We start from the raw sequence: 15,818 nt of genomic DNA on the forward strand, positions 1-15,818 counted from the left end.
TAATAGTTTGAAGATAATAATCTCTTAACAATGACTAATTTTTTCAGTTTCTGTTTCAGCCTAATAAATAAAATAAACAATATTAATAACTGGAAAATTTACATAAATAGCTGTGCTGGTTAGTATTTATGAATTACATAATGTACTACAACAAAACATTATAAATTGTCTTAAACACTAATTCTTTTAATTTAAGGTAATTATTTTTTTTCCTTATGAATATTTTTTTTAAAAGCTTCCTACAATTTATTTTAATAAAATGAAAAATTATCATTTACTTTAAGGAGAAACAAAACAATTAAACCAAAAGTTCAAAAATGACCCCATTTCATATATGACAGTTTTTATATAATGATACAAATATCTACATAATATTTCATGTTCTAATTATATGTTAAGTATAGTTTACAAATATTTAGTTTCTTTTTTTTCCAGATTTAAATGTTGAAATACTTAAAATTCAACTCATGCTTTTCCTAGATTTATATAATACAGATAAGCAAAAAAATCAACAAATAATTTTATTCTAAAATAAATTAATAAAAAGAATATTTCTGTTAATTCTAGCAACAATACTTATGTACTGTTGATGAAACTCTGTTAGTATGCATTTTCTGGTACATGCATTGTTTGGTATAACAATCAAACACAAATTATAAAAAAAAAAAAAAATGCTTTAAATGGTTTTATACCGGTATATAAAAAAAATTTATCAAAAATTTGGAGGTTAAAATAAAAATTGCAATTATGTGACTATTTCATGGTATTCTCAGCAATAATTAACATTATCTTGAATTAAAAAGAGAATGTTTTCATCTTCATAAGCCAAAGAAATATTAGTAAAGCAGATTTCAATATTTAAATTTGGAATTAGAGATGCAAAACTCAGCAGCAAATAAATACTAACTGCATCAATAAACTAAGAAAAAATTCAACAACAAAAAATAAATATTAATTGTCAATACGTTTATACCCAAACACACAATACTTCAAAACCACTTAAATAATCTTTTCACCCTCAATCTTGTTTAATTTCAAATAGTAGTTAATTTAAATCAGCTTAGCATATTACGGATTATTAAAAATTTTAAAGTTGCTATTGCATTTGCAAATAAGGGGGGGGGGGAATTATTTTAAGCAACTACAACTGAAAACTTTCAAAAAGTTTTTCAGAACATTACAAGCTGCAATCTGTTCATGTCACTTAAAGAACATATAGGTTATTGCAATAACATAAAAAATTTTGCAAAATAATTAATGTAGCTGTTTATAGTAACTACAGAGCGTGATATGGCAGCAGCATGAAAATTATGCTATAAAATTTACATTTTAAAATTATTAAATAAGTTAAAATTATCGTGAAAAGTAATAAATAGTAATTTTTAAGTCTGGATAGAGTGTTTTTTTAAATTGCATTAATGGACTTTTACTTAAATGAGTTTTAAATTGGATTTTTCGTTTTTGAATTACACATTAAAACGATATCGCTGCAAATTATTTTCATTCAGTTAACAACAAAAATCTATAACAATTTTAAATTTTAATTATAAATAATTACTTGCAAAAGTATCACGTTGTAATGAATTTAACATTTGTTTACATCCCATTGTTGTGCTCAGGTCGAAAATAATTCGCAACCGGAACCGGAATCCGTAGTTGTTACAACAAGGAAAAAATCCCAATAAGCATGTGACTACTAAGAACCAATGAAATCGAAATGCACGTATTTTGTAATTACCACTTATTATTTCAGGTTTTTTTTTTTTTTTTTTTTTTCAAATATAAAAGTTAGTAACCAAAATCATAGCGAATCTAATTTTTATTGTAAAGTTTCCAGTATTTTTTTATATTTCGAATTCAAAATAAAATGCCATTTTACTAAAAATAAAATAATCCTGCAGTGAAGGCCAATCAAACCGGTTGTACATCCTAGAACAGGAAAATTACAAGAACAGGAAAACCTAGAGCAGGGAATTGCATTTTACTCAAATCTTGCATAGTGCTGTTACTCATTAAGAAGTTCTCCCGATTGTCTGTTGGAAATCTATAAAAAAATTTTAATTTTCAAAGTATTCCTGGAATTTTTGTTGTGAAGTTTTAAATTTGACAAATTACCGCCTTTTTAAGAAATTACCAATTGGTGGAAGTAAAGATTCTGTCTGTAGTGTTACGAAAATAATTTGCATCATATTTTGATTTTTTTTTTCTAATGGGATTTTACTATGGAGTTTTCTCCTTGCTTACATGGGACGAGGTCACTTCCTCTCTCTTGTCGGAACTGAAATATCGTTGTTTGTTGTTCTGTAACTGTGTTATTTTTTATGCACGTGTTTTATTTATAACAGTCAGAACTGCCCGAATTGAAAAAAACATTTGTAAAATGAATAGCGAACAAAAACCATTCGTTCCAAAGACTCCTATAGATTTCCAGAAGTTAAAGTTGGAACGATTAATGGCAAACCCAGTAAGTAAATTTTGTTTATAAATTTGTTATAAATTTTCATACGTAAATCTTTTGAACCACTATTGATATGGTTATGTAGTTTAAAATATCAGAATAATTTATATTTATATATATATATATATTCGTTATTGTCTTTGAGGTTTCTTTTTCCCTATTATAAAACTGATATAATACTTCATGAAATTTAACAAATTAATTGTAGTAGTATAATGCAGAGAAAGTATTGAATTACATGTGAACATTTCAAAACCGATGCAAAATGAAGGAAGTTTATTATAAGTATTGTTTAGCAACAAAAAAAAGAAAAATAGGAAATCCAAAATAAACAGTTTTTAATAATTGTTATTTTTTTTTTAAATTATAAAACTGTGGTTTAGATATTTTGTTTATTTCATTCTGCTCATATTTGTTAATTCTGAAATTAACTTGTATAATGATTTGATAAAAAAAATTTTGGCGATTGATGGAAAAATAATAGTAAACTTACAAGTTTTACATAATACAAAGATAAAGCTTTATTTATTATGATAAAAATTTCTCATGGTATGTTGTATAAAAGTCTATAAGCATACATAACATTCTCATGTTTGGTATTATTATCATAAGTTTTACTTTTCAAAGTTAAATATAATTTTAAGAGATAGTGGGATGATTGTTTCAAAGTATATATGTGAAATTTGTTATAGAAAATTTTAAAAGCTATGCATATAATCAATGTGTATAGTTATTTAATAATTCATTCTAAAATGGCCATGTTTTAAATACATCATGTAAAATGGATGAATGTATTAAAATCCTGATATTTGTAGGAAAAGCCTGTGATAATTCCTGAAATGCCAAAGGAGAAAAAAGGTTTTACTGTACCTGAATTTGTTCGTAATGTGATGGGTAAGAGTAATTCTGCAATTACTTGTATTATTTGTAAATAAATTAAAAATGGGTTATAATAAATAAAAAAAATGAAATTTTTATTGTTAAATCATGCTGTATGTTCCAAATGAAAGGCTTAGTTTATTTACATCATAATTTTTTAATAGTGATTGTTATAATATTTTTAACTTCTCTGCAAAGTTAGAGCAACTTTTTAATCGTTTTGTTATAAGAAGTTATCCAGATAATGTACCTGCAAAAGTAATGCCTTTGTTTGTGGCCTGATACAATTGCTTTGCCATTTTTATTTATTCTGTTTATAACTTCTTTACTCTAATTAGTTAATTGTTTTGCTTCAAATGTCTCTTGTTTTGGTAGTTTAATTGCTGAAACAAGAAAACTGGTAATGAAAGCATACAGGCACAAACCTTATCTTTTTATCTTTGAAAAGAAAACATTTCCTAGTACATCAAATACCTTCTAATAAGATAACTGAATTTTCTCCTGCATTTTATATAAAGATTAATACTGTTACAGTGGGATGAATGAATATATATCTTTTTTTATGAATATAAATTGATTTTAATGGAAAATTATCTACCCTTTTTTTTATAATGCATTCTCTAAATTGTCTGTTGAAAATTGATTCTATTTATTTAAGTAGCTTCATTAAATACTTATGTAATTATATTTCAACATTTAATTTAATATTTATTACTTAATAAGACCAGATTTTACTTCAAATCATTATTTTAATGTTTGCAAATTTCTTCTTTTTATCAAAAAGCAAAAATTATCTTCATTTTTCTTGTTTGATCATGTATGATAAGTTTGAATGTTGTCATTGCATTCAAACTTTGCTTTCATTATAAAATAAGGAACTGTAAATGAAAGCTTTATTAGAATTTCATTTAAACATAAATTATGACTTTATGTGAGTAAAAGTGATAAGATCTAATTGTATTCACTTATGTAGTGCTATATAAAAAGAAATAAAGTTTTGTAGGGCATATATATAAATCTACGTATGAAAGTAAAATTTATAATTTATGTAATTTCTTCTGATATGATAGTTTAGGAAATAAAATGTATATTAAACTGCATATTTTTCCTACTTTTACAGTATTTTATTAAAGAGTGAAGATTTGAATATTCTGTAAAAATTATTCTCTGCTTAATTAGGCTCAAGTGCTGGAGCTGGGAGTGGCGAGTTTCATGTTTATAGACATCTAAGACGAAAAGAATATACCAGACAGAAGATGATCGAAGAAAAAGGTGAAAAAGTGAGTTTAATATTTTAACCTCCTGAAGAATTTAATATAGTTTCTAAACCTTGAATGCCTCTAAATATATATATATATTTATCTGTTCTTAATTTATTCCATCTCACTTATTTATTTGGGGTCTGATTATATTCTTCGCAGATTTTTGTTTAAAAAGTATTTAAAATAGTAAAAGTAAATTTTTTTTAAAACTTTGCTGTCAACTTTTTACTTTTAGTGCCTCAGAAGATCATTAAGAGTAAATAATTTATTGAAATAAGTCATTTTTCAATAGAATTGAAAATGCTAAATACCATAGGAGATTCTTTTTACAGTGAATTAAGTTAAACTAGCTAAAATATTTGAGACAAATTTAATGGAATGCAAATTTACAATCGTGCAACAATCCTACAACATTGTTATAACAACAAAATAATAATAATATGTGAAATATATATTGCTTTAGACAGCAGGTTATGATATTCCCAGGTCCTAAAATAAGTCATTAATGTTGCTTCATATTTACCAATATTATATCTATCATGCTGCATACAGTTTTTTTTTTTTTAATTTTATTGAATATTATTCTATTTGTAGTAATAAATTTAAATGCTTTTGTTTCTAGTAATAATAATTTGTACTTTATCCAGATTAGTTGAACAAATATTACATATGATTTTTGGGGATCCTTCCCTTTTGAAATACTATTTTGTGTTGAAATTCCTTGCCAAATACTATCTTGTTTTATAGAATTCGTCTCTTATTCAAATGTTGAATTTGCTTATGCTTTTTAGGAAAGATTAGATGAAGAGTTCCATAGGAAAATGGAAGAAAATCAAAGAATGATAGAAGAGAAAACAGCAAAGAAAAGAATAAAAAGGTTCCTTTTCATTCTCTAATTTATTTTCTACTAGGTGCCTTTTGCGACCAGCCGGTTCGCCAATCTTAATGCACGTTAAAATTTTAATAATTAAATTTTTTATGGAACTCTCATTTTAATTGCTCCTTCCTTAAAATATTTTAAAACTTAAATTTTAATGGTCATGTAATTCACTCATAATATTATAAAGGCCTTCAGCCATAACATAATATGTATCTCTCTACTTTTCTGTTAGCTCCCGTATAATTTATGCTTTTAAAGTGGAAATTATTAAACTGCAATAAATATAATAATATTTTTTTTACTGAAACAAAGCTTTTTTTTTTTTTTTTTTTTTTTTTTTTTTTTGAATATGAGTACTGAATACAAAGTCGCTGAATATTTAAACCTTATGGGCACTAAAGAATATTTTTCTTAATTTATATAATATCTTAAGAAGTTTTCAAAAAAAAATTTCTCAGATTCATCATAAACAGACCGATTAATTAACAATGTTTAGTTTTAAATGCATCAAACACTATAAAAATAAACAATCATTTGAAATAATCTGTCGAAAACATATTAAGTCTTCAAAACCAAGTCTGTATCCAGTTGTCAACAATCAGAACACAATGCGCATGCGTGAATTTTCAACTCCAGTTGGGGTAACGCTATGCAGATTAGAAATTTTTAATTTCCTTTATTCTGTTTTATTTTAATTCAAAAGTACTTCAGAATGAATCTGAAAGATCGATTAATTAACAATGTTTAATTTTAAATGCGTCAAACATTAAGAAAATAAACAGAATCGTTTGAAATAATTGGCCGAAAATTTCTTAAGCCTATCCTCTTTAGCGTGGGGGGAAAAAACCGAAACCTTACTCATTTGGGGGTGGGGAAATGAAAAGATTTTTTTGATGAGAAAGTTAGTTATTAATTAATAATTAAAATTCTAATTAAAAATTTTAAAGCGCCCCAGATGCACATTCCCGACCTCCAAGGTATGCATGTGCCAAATTTGGTAGCTATAGGTCGAACGGTCTGGCCTGTAGAGCACCTACCCACACACACATTGAGCTTTATATAAGTATAGATATGCTTCTTTCTCATTTAAGTGAATTAAAAAAAAAATTTTTTTTTGATAGATACTTCAAATTTTAATTATCTACTTATGATAATTTTATAATTATATGTTTATTTATTTATAATAAATACTTGGAAGAATTTGATCTTGTTTACAATGCCTTTTTTTTTAGGAGTGTTTTTAATATGCTGTATTTTAAATACTATTTTTTAAAAATTGGATATTTATGTTAATTACTAAAAGCATGGTTGAGTTTCTTTGTATAATGAAATGATTGAACTAACTTGTGAAATATAATAAATTATATATAATATCCTATAATTTATTATGTATTTAAGTTATTTGCCCTTGTAATTATAGAATTTATATCATGCTATACATAATGACTTAAATTATACAGTGTTTTGGGAATTTATTTCAAGTTTTTAAATTCTGTATATGGAGCTCTTTTTACATCATCTGTACATAAATATTGTTGTTTTAAGAATATGTCATCTGATGGCTCTTAAATCCATGTATGATTATAAGAGCTGCTTATGATTTGAATTTTAAAAAATATTATTTAAAGTTGTTTTTCAGCAAAACCTCTGAAGTAGACTGATCTCCTTCACTCATTTATGAAATTTTGCTGTCTTTTTCATGTAAAATTGCATCTTTTTGGGAATTCTATGCCAGTTTTTTTTTTTTTTTTTTTTTCTATAGCATGCATTTTATGTTGAGATGAACACAATTTATTATTGTTATTCTAAGATAATAATTTCAGTATTCTTATTCTGCAGAAATTTTTAAATTTCAAAATATTTCCTCAGGATTTTAATTCTATGAACATAGATGTTTTTTTATTGTGTTTCTGAATGGAATGGAATGAGGGGGGTTTCTGTTTTGTTTTATATATATATATAAGTAATAAAAATTAAGTTAATAGGAAATTCAAATTAAACCAAATAAATATAATTTAATAAACGAGTGGAGGTATATTGATGACCTACTTTTAATAAACTTAGACAATACTAATATTGTTACTAATTGCTATCTAGAAGATTTAATTCTAACAGTAACAAATAAAAATCAACTTAAGGATACCTTTCTGGATTTAAAAATCGAAATTGCTTATGATAAAACAATAGTTGGTATCTACGCTAAAAGGGATGAATTCAACTTTAAAATAACAAAACTATGTAACTACCATTCCAATCTAAATTCTAAAATTTTCAAAAATCTAATTTTCTCACAATTTAACAGGATCTTAAGGGTTTGCAATAATAAAAATTCCTATTTTGAAGCATCAGATAACCTCATTAAAAATTTAATTAATAATGAATTTCTAAGAAACTACTGTAATATCAACTTTTTGATTAAGCAAAATATGATTTGGGATTAATCCTTTACCTAAAATAAAAATAGAACTTTCCTTGCATATTAGATCACTCAATAGATGGCGCTGGGACAATTGTTTTTTACCTTAAATGTGTTGGCTTGGGGTTTTTAAAAAAGCAGGAATCGCAATCGATAGCTTAAAATTTCTTTGCCTGCTTCTGGTATGTTCTTTCCTTTTTGTCTTTCATTACTTATTTCATTTAGTGTTATTATATCGTATTTTTGTTTTATTGTTATTTTTGTTATTGTATTTTTGCTTATTAGTGGATGTATTCTTCTAATTTATTGTTTTGTATTATCCTTTCTGTTAAAATGGTATATCAATTGGGCCTAATTTCAGGGGATTTTTGGGTCACGAGGAATCATTATTTGACTTTTTAGTCTGCATTCCTTCACAAAAAAAATCCTTTTTTTTTTTTTTTTTTTTTTGAATTCCTGCCTGAGGGTGACCCTTGAAAAAGTCTTCAGCCCAGATTCTTTTTTTTATTTGGTTTAATTTGAATTTCCTTATTAACTTGATATTTATTACTTTTGTCTCAATTCATCTGTGTTTTTAGATGTAGCTGCATTTCCGCTCTCTAAATACTATGATGTTTTTTTTTTTTCCTGCTCCATTTTTGGTTATAGTTTGAATAGAAATAATTTCTAGTTGCGATTCCAAAACTATTTCGTTTCGCAATCGCAACTAGTTTCACGAGGAATCATTATTTGACTTTTTAGTCTGCATTCCTTCACAAAAAAAATCTTTTTTTTTTTTTTTTTTTTTTTTTGAATCCCTGCCTGAGGGTGACCCTTGAAAAAGTCTTCAGCCCGGATTCTTTTTTTTATTTGGTTTAATTTGAATTTCCTATTAACTTGGTTTTTATTACTTTTGTCTCAATTCATCTGTGTTTTAGATGTAGCTGCATTTCCGCTCTCTAAATACTATGATGATTTTTTTCCTGTTCCATTTTTGGTTCTAGTTTGAATAGAAATAATTTCTAGTTGCGATTCCAAAACTATTTCGTTTCACAATCGCAACTAGTTTCACGAGGAATCATTATTTGACTTTTTAGTCTGCATTCCTTCACAAAAAAAAAATCCTTTTTTTTTTTAATCCCTGCCTGAGGGTGACCCTTGAAAAAGTCTTCAGCCCGGATTCTTTTTTTTATTTGGTTTAATTTGAATTTCCTATTAACTTGATTTTTATTACTTTTGTCTCAATTCATCTGTGTTTTAGATGTAGCTGCATTTCCGCTCTCTAAATACTATGATGATTTTTTTCCTGTTCCATTTTTGGTTATAGTTTGAATAGAAATAATTTCTAGTTGCAATTCCGAAACTATTTCGTTTCGTTTTCAAAATATTTCTTATTTTGATTCGTTATATAAATGTTGTTTCAATTCGTCTTGGATATTTCTGAGGCATAAAGAATTACCCTTAGAAATGACTTTTATTGGCAATTTAATTTGAAAAACTTTTGTAGTTAATGGTGGAGGGAGAGGAGTTGAAACAGAAGCTTTAAGTTTAAATTTCAGTACTTGTGTATTGCAATAGATGTTTTTGTTAAAAATTTTGTCTTTTTATTTTTGATATTTTTATTTTAAAGAATCCATGTTCCATTCCTTTATGGTACACTGCCCTTTACAGCTTTTTTTTTTTTCATCTGAATTTAAACTTTAAATAGCCTATTCAGGCCTAAAGGAGTATTTCATGAGAATTGTATTTACAATTTTGATTCTGTGTGTGTTCTGTCACCTGGAATATTACTCCACTAAAGCTCTGAAAATTATGACTAAGCAAGAATTATAATAAAACACAAAAATGGGTAAATTTTTTGAATATGAATGAAAAAACACTTCATACTTCTGTGACAGATTTGGCATGACCTGTGGTACACCATATAAATGCTATCCATGTGTAATTCTTGAAGCATTTTTAGTGCTTTGAGCGAATTAGTAGACCTCTCCACTATATATATATAATGTAATTAATTTATAATAAAATTACAATTCTTTTAACATAGAAAATAAATTATAATGCATATATACAGTTAAAAAATATTTACACAAATATATAAAATGCACATTAGCAAAATTCAAAATCAAGAACCTCAAATAAAAAAAATAAAAAAACATGCAGTTGTATGTCAAATCAAAGTAAGATGTTTGATCAAAGTAAGGGTCAGTCATTACTAGAATTCTAACCCTCCTCCCCAATATTCCTTGAATTCATATTTTTATGGGGGTGGACGAAGGAACAGGAAACAAGACATAGATGTTCTTTCTGTCATACTGTCCTGCTGCTTAACACAATCTGGACAGTGTTCTAGCTGATGAAACACCTAATTTTATTTAACAGTTGTATTTATATATGCTTTTCCTGAAAACATTAAAAAAAAATAGAGAGAAAGATTAAATAGTTTACAATACAGTCAACTAAAATAAGATTGAAATTTTTTTTTTTTTTTCCAACATTTATTTTTGAAGCAGGAAAAAAAAATCCTTGAAATAACAGACTTTTACATAGCACACTATAGTTAGAAACTATGAATCTGCTTAATTTAAATTGGCATCTATTATGAATCCGAATCTTTTTTTTTTTCCCCACATTTATAAAAAATGTAATGATTTGAGAAGCAAGTGAAGTTAGATGTTTCATGTAGTGGAATACCGTAACTCAAAGAATTAAGATGTATTTAATTTTTCTGCCAAATATGTGTTAATATTTCCTCACAAAATAAGTAATTTACTTAATTTTTAATCTAGAGGAAAGATATTCTTGTGCACTCCTCCTTTCCACCTTTCTTCATACAAAAGAGCATTAGGATAGAAATTGCCATTCTAATTATTTAATTGGGCCTTGACAAATCTGTGAATTTAAAAATGGAGAGATTCTTAAATTATTTAAAACTCAAATTACAGATATTTGGAATCTTGGGACTTTTATAGAAATAATTTAAAACATTTCATTTTTGAATGAATATTAATATTGCATTTAGCTCAAAAAATTATTTGTTATATATATTTCTAAATTCTGATTTTGTGTATGTGTTTCTAGATTAAAAAGGAAAGAAAAACTAAAGAAATTGAAAGCTGAAGGTAGGTAACATTTGTCAGTTTTTTTTATACAATACAAATTTATATTGCTATATAATTAATACAGAAATAATTTACTATTTTTCTACAATAGTTATAGAAATTTATTGTTACTATTTCTGTATATAGGTCTTCTTAAACGGAAAGGCAAACAAGATGAGAAAGAAAACAATTCTGAGGAGGATTCTTCTGAAAATGAAAGCTCTAATAGTGAAAGTGAAAAAGATACTTCCGAGAAACAACCTGTAGCTGAACCATCAGAATCTAACCGAGAAAATGAAAAGAGAGAATTATCCAAAAGTATTATATAATATCTTTTGTATAGTTTTTCTGAATTTTGAAAATTTTTATACTTTACGATTGTTTTGTAGAATTTCACTTGGACCAGGATGGCAATTCATTGCTGAAATGAGTTTTTACCAATTTCATTAATTCTTGTCTTTTTAATATGTGTCCAACACATATTTAGATTATAATCTTTAAAGTAATATACCAATTGTATTATTAATAGTAAACATGATAAATTATAAACATCTTATTGATATTTACTGAATTTTCTCTTCTTCCTCAATGTTCTTCTTGAAACAATCATTATTAAATTCTGAACTTCTCAAGAGAAATTAAATAGTTGCTTTTCAAATGTAAAATAACATTGCATAGTAATCCCAAATCCTATTTTGTGTAACTTTCTTGCTCTCAATTATTCTACTTTTGTGCTCTCATCCCTCAATTATTCTACTTTTACCATTTTTATTATCTCCAAAAATTCTATACATGCAGCTAGTTTTAATAATTCCATTATTGAGTTGTATTACAATAGAGTGATATATAATTTTCATATTTATTTATTTTGTCTTCTTTTAACTTGGATGTTTTATTCTAATTAATCTGTTGATTTGCTGGCTTTTTGTTGCGCATTAAGTTTACTGCAGGTTTAACTGGCTAACTTATATCTTTTTGGTGGTGAAATAGCATTTCCTAATATGATAGGGAAAAAAAATTCTTTTATAGCAATATGATAATCTTTATAATGCTCCCCACCCCCATTTGATATAATGTATGTTTATTTGATAACTTAGTGAACTAGCTATATATATATATTAGTTTTCTGATAAAAGTTAGGTTTAATTCACTTTTATTTATTATAATTTATTTTAAAGGAATTTGTTGCCATAGGATATCAACAATATTACAATTGTTGCAGGGTGGTCAGCCAATCGGTAAACCGGGAATTGCCAGGGAATTTCGGATTGTTGGATAAAGTGAGGGAAATTTATTATAAAACTGAAAAAAAATTTATAATTGATAATTTTTATCAAACTTGATAATTTGTTGGTAGTAGTAGTATATCGTTGGCAACTAATGAAAATCAAACTTTTGCTGGTAATCTAAAACAGATTCTGTAAGAGATTTATTGCATCTGTGTATAAATATATAATATTTTCATCAAAAGTTTTTGTTTGCTCTTTTTCTTAATGACAAGTTAATCAACATAATTAGCGAAGATGGTTTTGCATATTATGGAAAAAGGCAACCCAACTAAAACCCAGCTCCTGTTACTGTTATGATTTTAAACTTTAATGGGTGTCTTTTATTTAAAAAGATATAAATGGAGCTATTCCCCTTTTTCCTTCTTCGAAAGTCAAATTGATCATATCGAATGTTACGAGAGAAAAAGTATGAATTTTGGGTATTAATATTCAAAACTTGTTCTAAAATATTGACCCAGTACTATATAAAACAATTCATTTTAATAAAATAAGTATTTTACAGTAATTATTTTTTTCCTCAGGGGATCTTTTTGTTGAATTTTCAGACGTTATTGCTATTATTTCCATAAAGCATGTATATTTTAATATATATATATTTAAACATATATATATTATGAACACGGATTACTAAATTCTTCAGATAAATGGATGTTATAGTTGGCATGAAATGTATGTTATTCCTAATATTTTCTTTTACCATTTTTTTTTTTTTTTAATTTTGTGCTTGTTTAAAATTCTTCATACATTCAACAAAATTTTAAAATAAATACGAAAAATTAATTTGCTTGATACATTATAGATACACATGCCTTTTGTAATTTTTTTAAAGAAAGGATGACAGCTTTTTTATATGGTTTGATGAATATGAATCAATAAGAACTAATTTTTCATCTCCCCCCCCCCTCTATTTTGTGGGTTAAGCATTAGACCAGCATGCGAGTGATTTTATTATTATTATTATTATAGTTGTTAAGCAAAAGTCAATGTAATTTTGATTTCATTGAAAAAAAATTTCTTATTTAGGTGCAATTTTTTTTTTTTTCCCCTTTTTTTTTTTGTGTGTGTGTGTGTGTGTTAGTAAAATTGTTCCATTTTGATTGGTATGTTTATAAACAGTCTGAATATGGGAGACCCCACTAGAAGCAAGCAAATCATTTCATTCTTAAGCACTCTACCAATGTGCATATTTTTTTATTTTTCATGAGTAAATTTGAGAAATTATTCTGAGATATGACTAATTGGCTAAAAATCGGCCTAGATGGCCATGTATCTTCTAGTGTTGTTAATATATTTTATATGCTTTCCTTGCATAAAAAAGATGATTTTGTGTAATTATCTAAATGTTGTTGCAAACAAGGAAAGCTATTGAATTACTTTAGTTTTAAAATTGTTTCCTCATTTAATAATTCAACAATTGATTCACTTAATGTAATTAAAATTATGCTCTATTTATCAGCAGAGGTTTCTGTAAAATTATATGCTAGAATCTTTTAATTGGTTTCATTATCTCTTTTTGTTTAAGAATTATGAACTCTTTTTCTAACTGTATGTATTAAAAATACAGTGTTATAAATTATTGTCTGAAATTTTTTTGAACAATATTATTTTTAATCAAACCATTACATCTTTAAATCAACAGAAAATAGCATAAAAATGCAAAGGTTTAAGTCTAAATAATTTCAAAGATGCTTATAGATAACACATTTTAAAAAACTGTAAAAGAAAAAAATCTTGAATAACAATTGTAGGTAATGGCATATGTATGCATGTACTTAGGCAGTATATAATAAAAATGTTAGTTACTAATCAAACATTGAAGTTGTCCATTATGTTAATATTGAAGACAAAGTAGCACTGTATAGCTGCTATAGCTGTTCAAGTGTCTAGTAGAAAGCAGTTATTTTCCATTAAATTATGTTGATTGTTTCTGAGAAACATCTTGAGATTCTTGATTTGCACCTGGATCTGTGTTCTCTTTCTGTGCAAGTTCTGTTGTTTCAGAAACAGAACGTGCCATGGCCACACTTGTTAATCCATCCACTACTGATGGACTTGCACAATTGGTTGCTGTCTGGGAAAGCTGTTTCTCTCCACTAATAGAACTTGCAAAGGATGGTGTTTTGCTGGCTGCTATAACTAAAATGAAGGAATATTTTAGATTGAACTTGTTAAATGTTTAAACAACACTGAGTACACAGCTATCTTAATTCCCACTTGAAATTTAAAGATTGATATTATTTTAAATATCAGTGTGTTTGGTGGGGGGGGGGGTATTATTTTATAATGGGAAAAAATCGTTCAGTTAGTAAATTTTCATTTTTTTTTTTTTTTTTTTTTTTTTTTTTTTTTCATATATCAAATTTTATTATTATTACTATTTATGTATTTATTTATTTTACCTCCTCGTGAATACGAACTATAGAGAATTCAGATGGCAATTCAGCTGATACAAGATATATTTAATAATGGAAAAAATGCTAATATTGTCAGATATTTTGAAAATACTATTAATGAAATTTTGCAGGCAAATATTTTTTCTATGAATAACAATAAATATTTCTTTAAAAAATGTAGATGTCACAAATGTAAATTTTTTTTGATTGATCAAATATTGAAGGTTCAGATATCATCTTATATAATATTCATGGAGGATTTAAGAATTCTTAAATAAAATTACATTAAAATTATTTTTTGATTTAAAAAATCCTTTAGTGTCATTACAAATGAGATTTTGAAAATATTTTAACACCATATATTTAAAAATATTGAAATTGGCTAAGTGATAGAGAATTTTTTTAGAAAAGCAAAAATTTATAGCAGCATGAAATAGTAATCTGTTTATTTATGTAACCTGTCAATAAAATTGGAATCTTTGTTGTTTTATACTCTGTATGCAAGTATCATATCGTGAGTAAGTTAATCTTTAAACCTTTGACCTGTGAATGCTACTTATTTCTTAATGAAATTTTTTTTTAGTTCTTGTAATATTATTATAAATGAATTTTTAAAATGGAAGACAATTAATTTATAATCAAATGCAAATATTCTGTAACAAAAATTGATGAATATATGCATATATGCTTAAATAAATATTTTAAAGTATTCTTTTTGATTTTTTGTATATTTTTATTTATAATGTATATTAATGTTGAATCTTTTTTTTTTTTTTAATAGAACAAGAATGCTGATCCTCATCCTTTTGTGTGTCTCTGTATTTCTACATTCTCTTTAATGGATGCAGTTATTTCATTAAAAAATAACTCATATTGAGTTCTACATCCTTCATCCCATATGTATTATAAAGTCATGCTTTTGAAGCTCACCAAAATATTCTGTTTTTATTTAAATAACAGAATGAAATGTTGTCGACAATGTTAACATCTTAATGTAACAACTTAATTTCTTTGTAACAGTATTCCATTTATTAAATTATCATAGGCATCTACTTGTTAATCTTAAATATATATTTTTTGTTGTATAAATTTAAATAATGTGTTTTTTATTCAATAAAGAAAATATTGCCATATCATTGTCTCCTGCTTGTAATTGCATAA

The 15,818-nt window shown here is 25.8% G+C and overlaps 1 protein-coding gene across 1 annotated transcript; it reads left to right on the forward strand.

Annotated features, from left to right (window-relative positions):
* The first annotated feature begins 1,919 nt into the window (after positions 1-1,919).
* On the forward strand, positions 1,920-15,604 carry LOC129961949 (PRKR-interacting protein 1 homolog). The gene is made up of 7 exons (XM_056075597.1): positions 1,920-2,464; positions 3,274-3,352; positions 4,517-4,617; positions 5,391-5,476; positions 10,956-10,996; positions 11,123-11,293; positions 15,439-15,604. Exons 1-7 carry the CDS (start codon positions 2,210-2,212, stop codon positions 15,450-15,452), a joined length of 747 nt encoding a protein of 248 aa, XP_055931572.1. The 5' UTR covers positions 1,920-2,209; the 3' UTR covers positions 15,453-15,604.
* Positions 15,605-15,818: the final 214 nt, after the last annotated feature.

Source organism: Argiope bruennichi, chromosome 2 (genome assembly GCF_947563725.1).
Source record: "Argiope bruennichi chromosome 2, qqArgBrue1.1, whole genome shotgun sequence".
NCBI lineage: Eukaryota > Metazoa > Arthropoda > Arachnida > Araneae > Araneidae > Argiope > Argiope bruennichi.

What these genes read in the sequence shown, in the direction of transcription:
- LOC129961949 (XM_056075597.1), top strand. Translation starts at nt 2,210, where the DNA reads ATGGGATTTTACTATGGAGTTTTCTCCTTGCTTACATGGGACGAGGTC. An exon ending in ATTTGTTCGTAATGTGATGG is followed by an intron (nt 3,353 to 4,516) that starts GTAAGAGTAATT and finishes CTGCTTAATTAG; the next exon opens with GCTCAAGTGCTGGAGCTGGG. An exon ending in TCGAAGAAAAAGGTGAAAAA is followed by an intron (nt 4,618 to 5,390) that starts GTGAGTTTAATA and finishes TATGCTTTTTAG; the next exon opens with GAAAGATTAGATGAAGAGTT.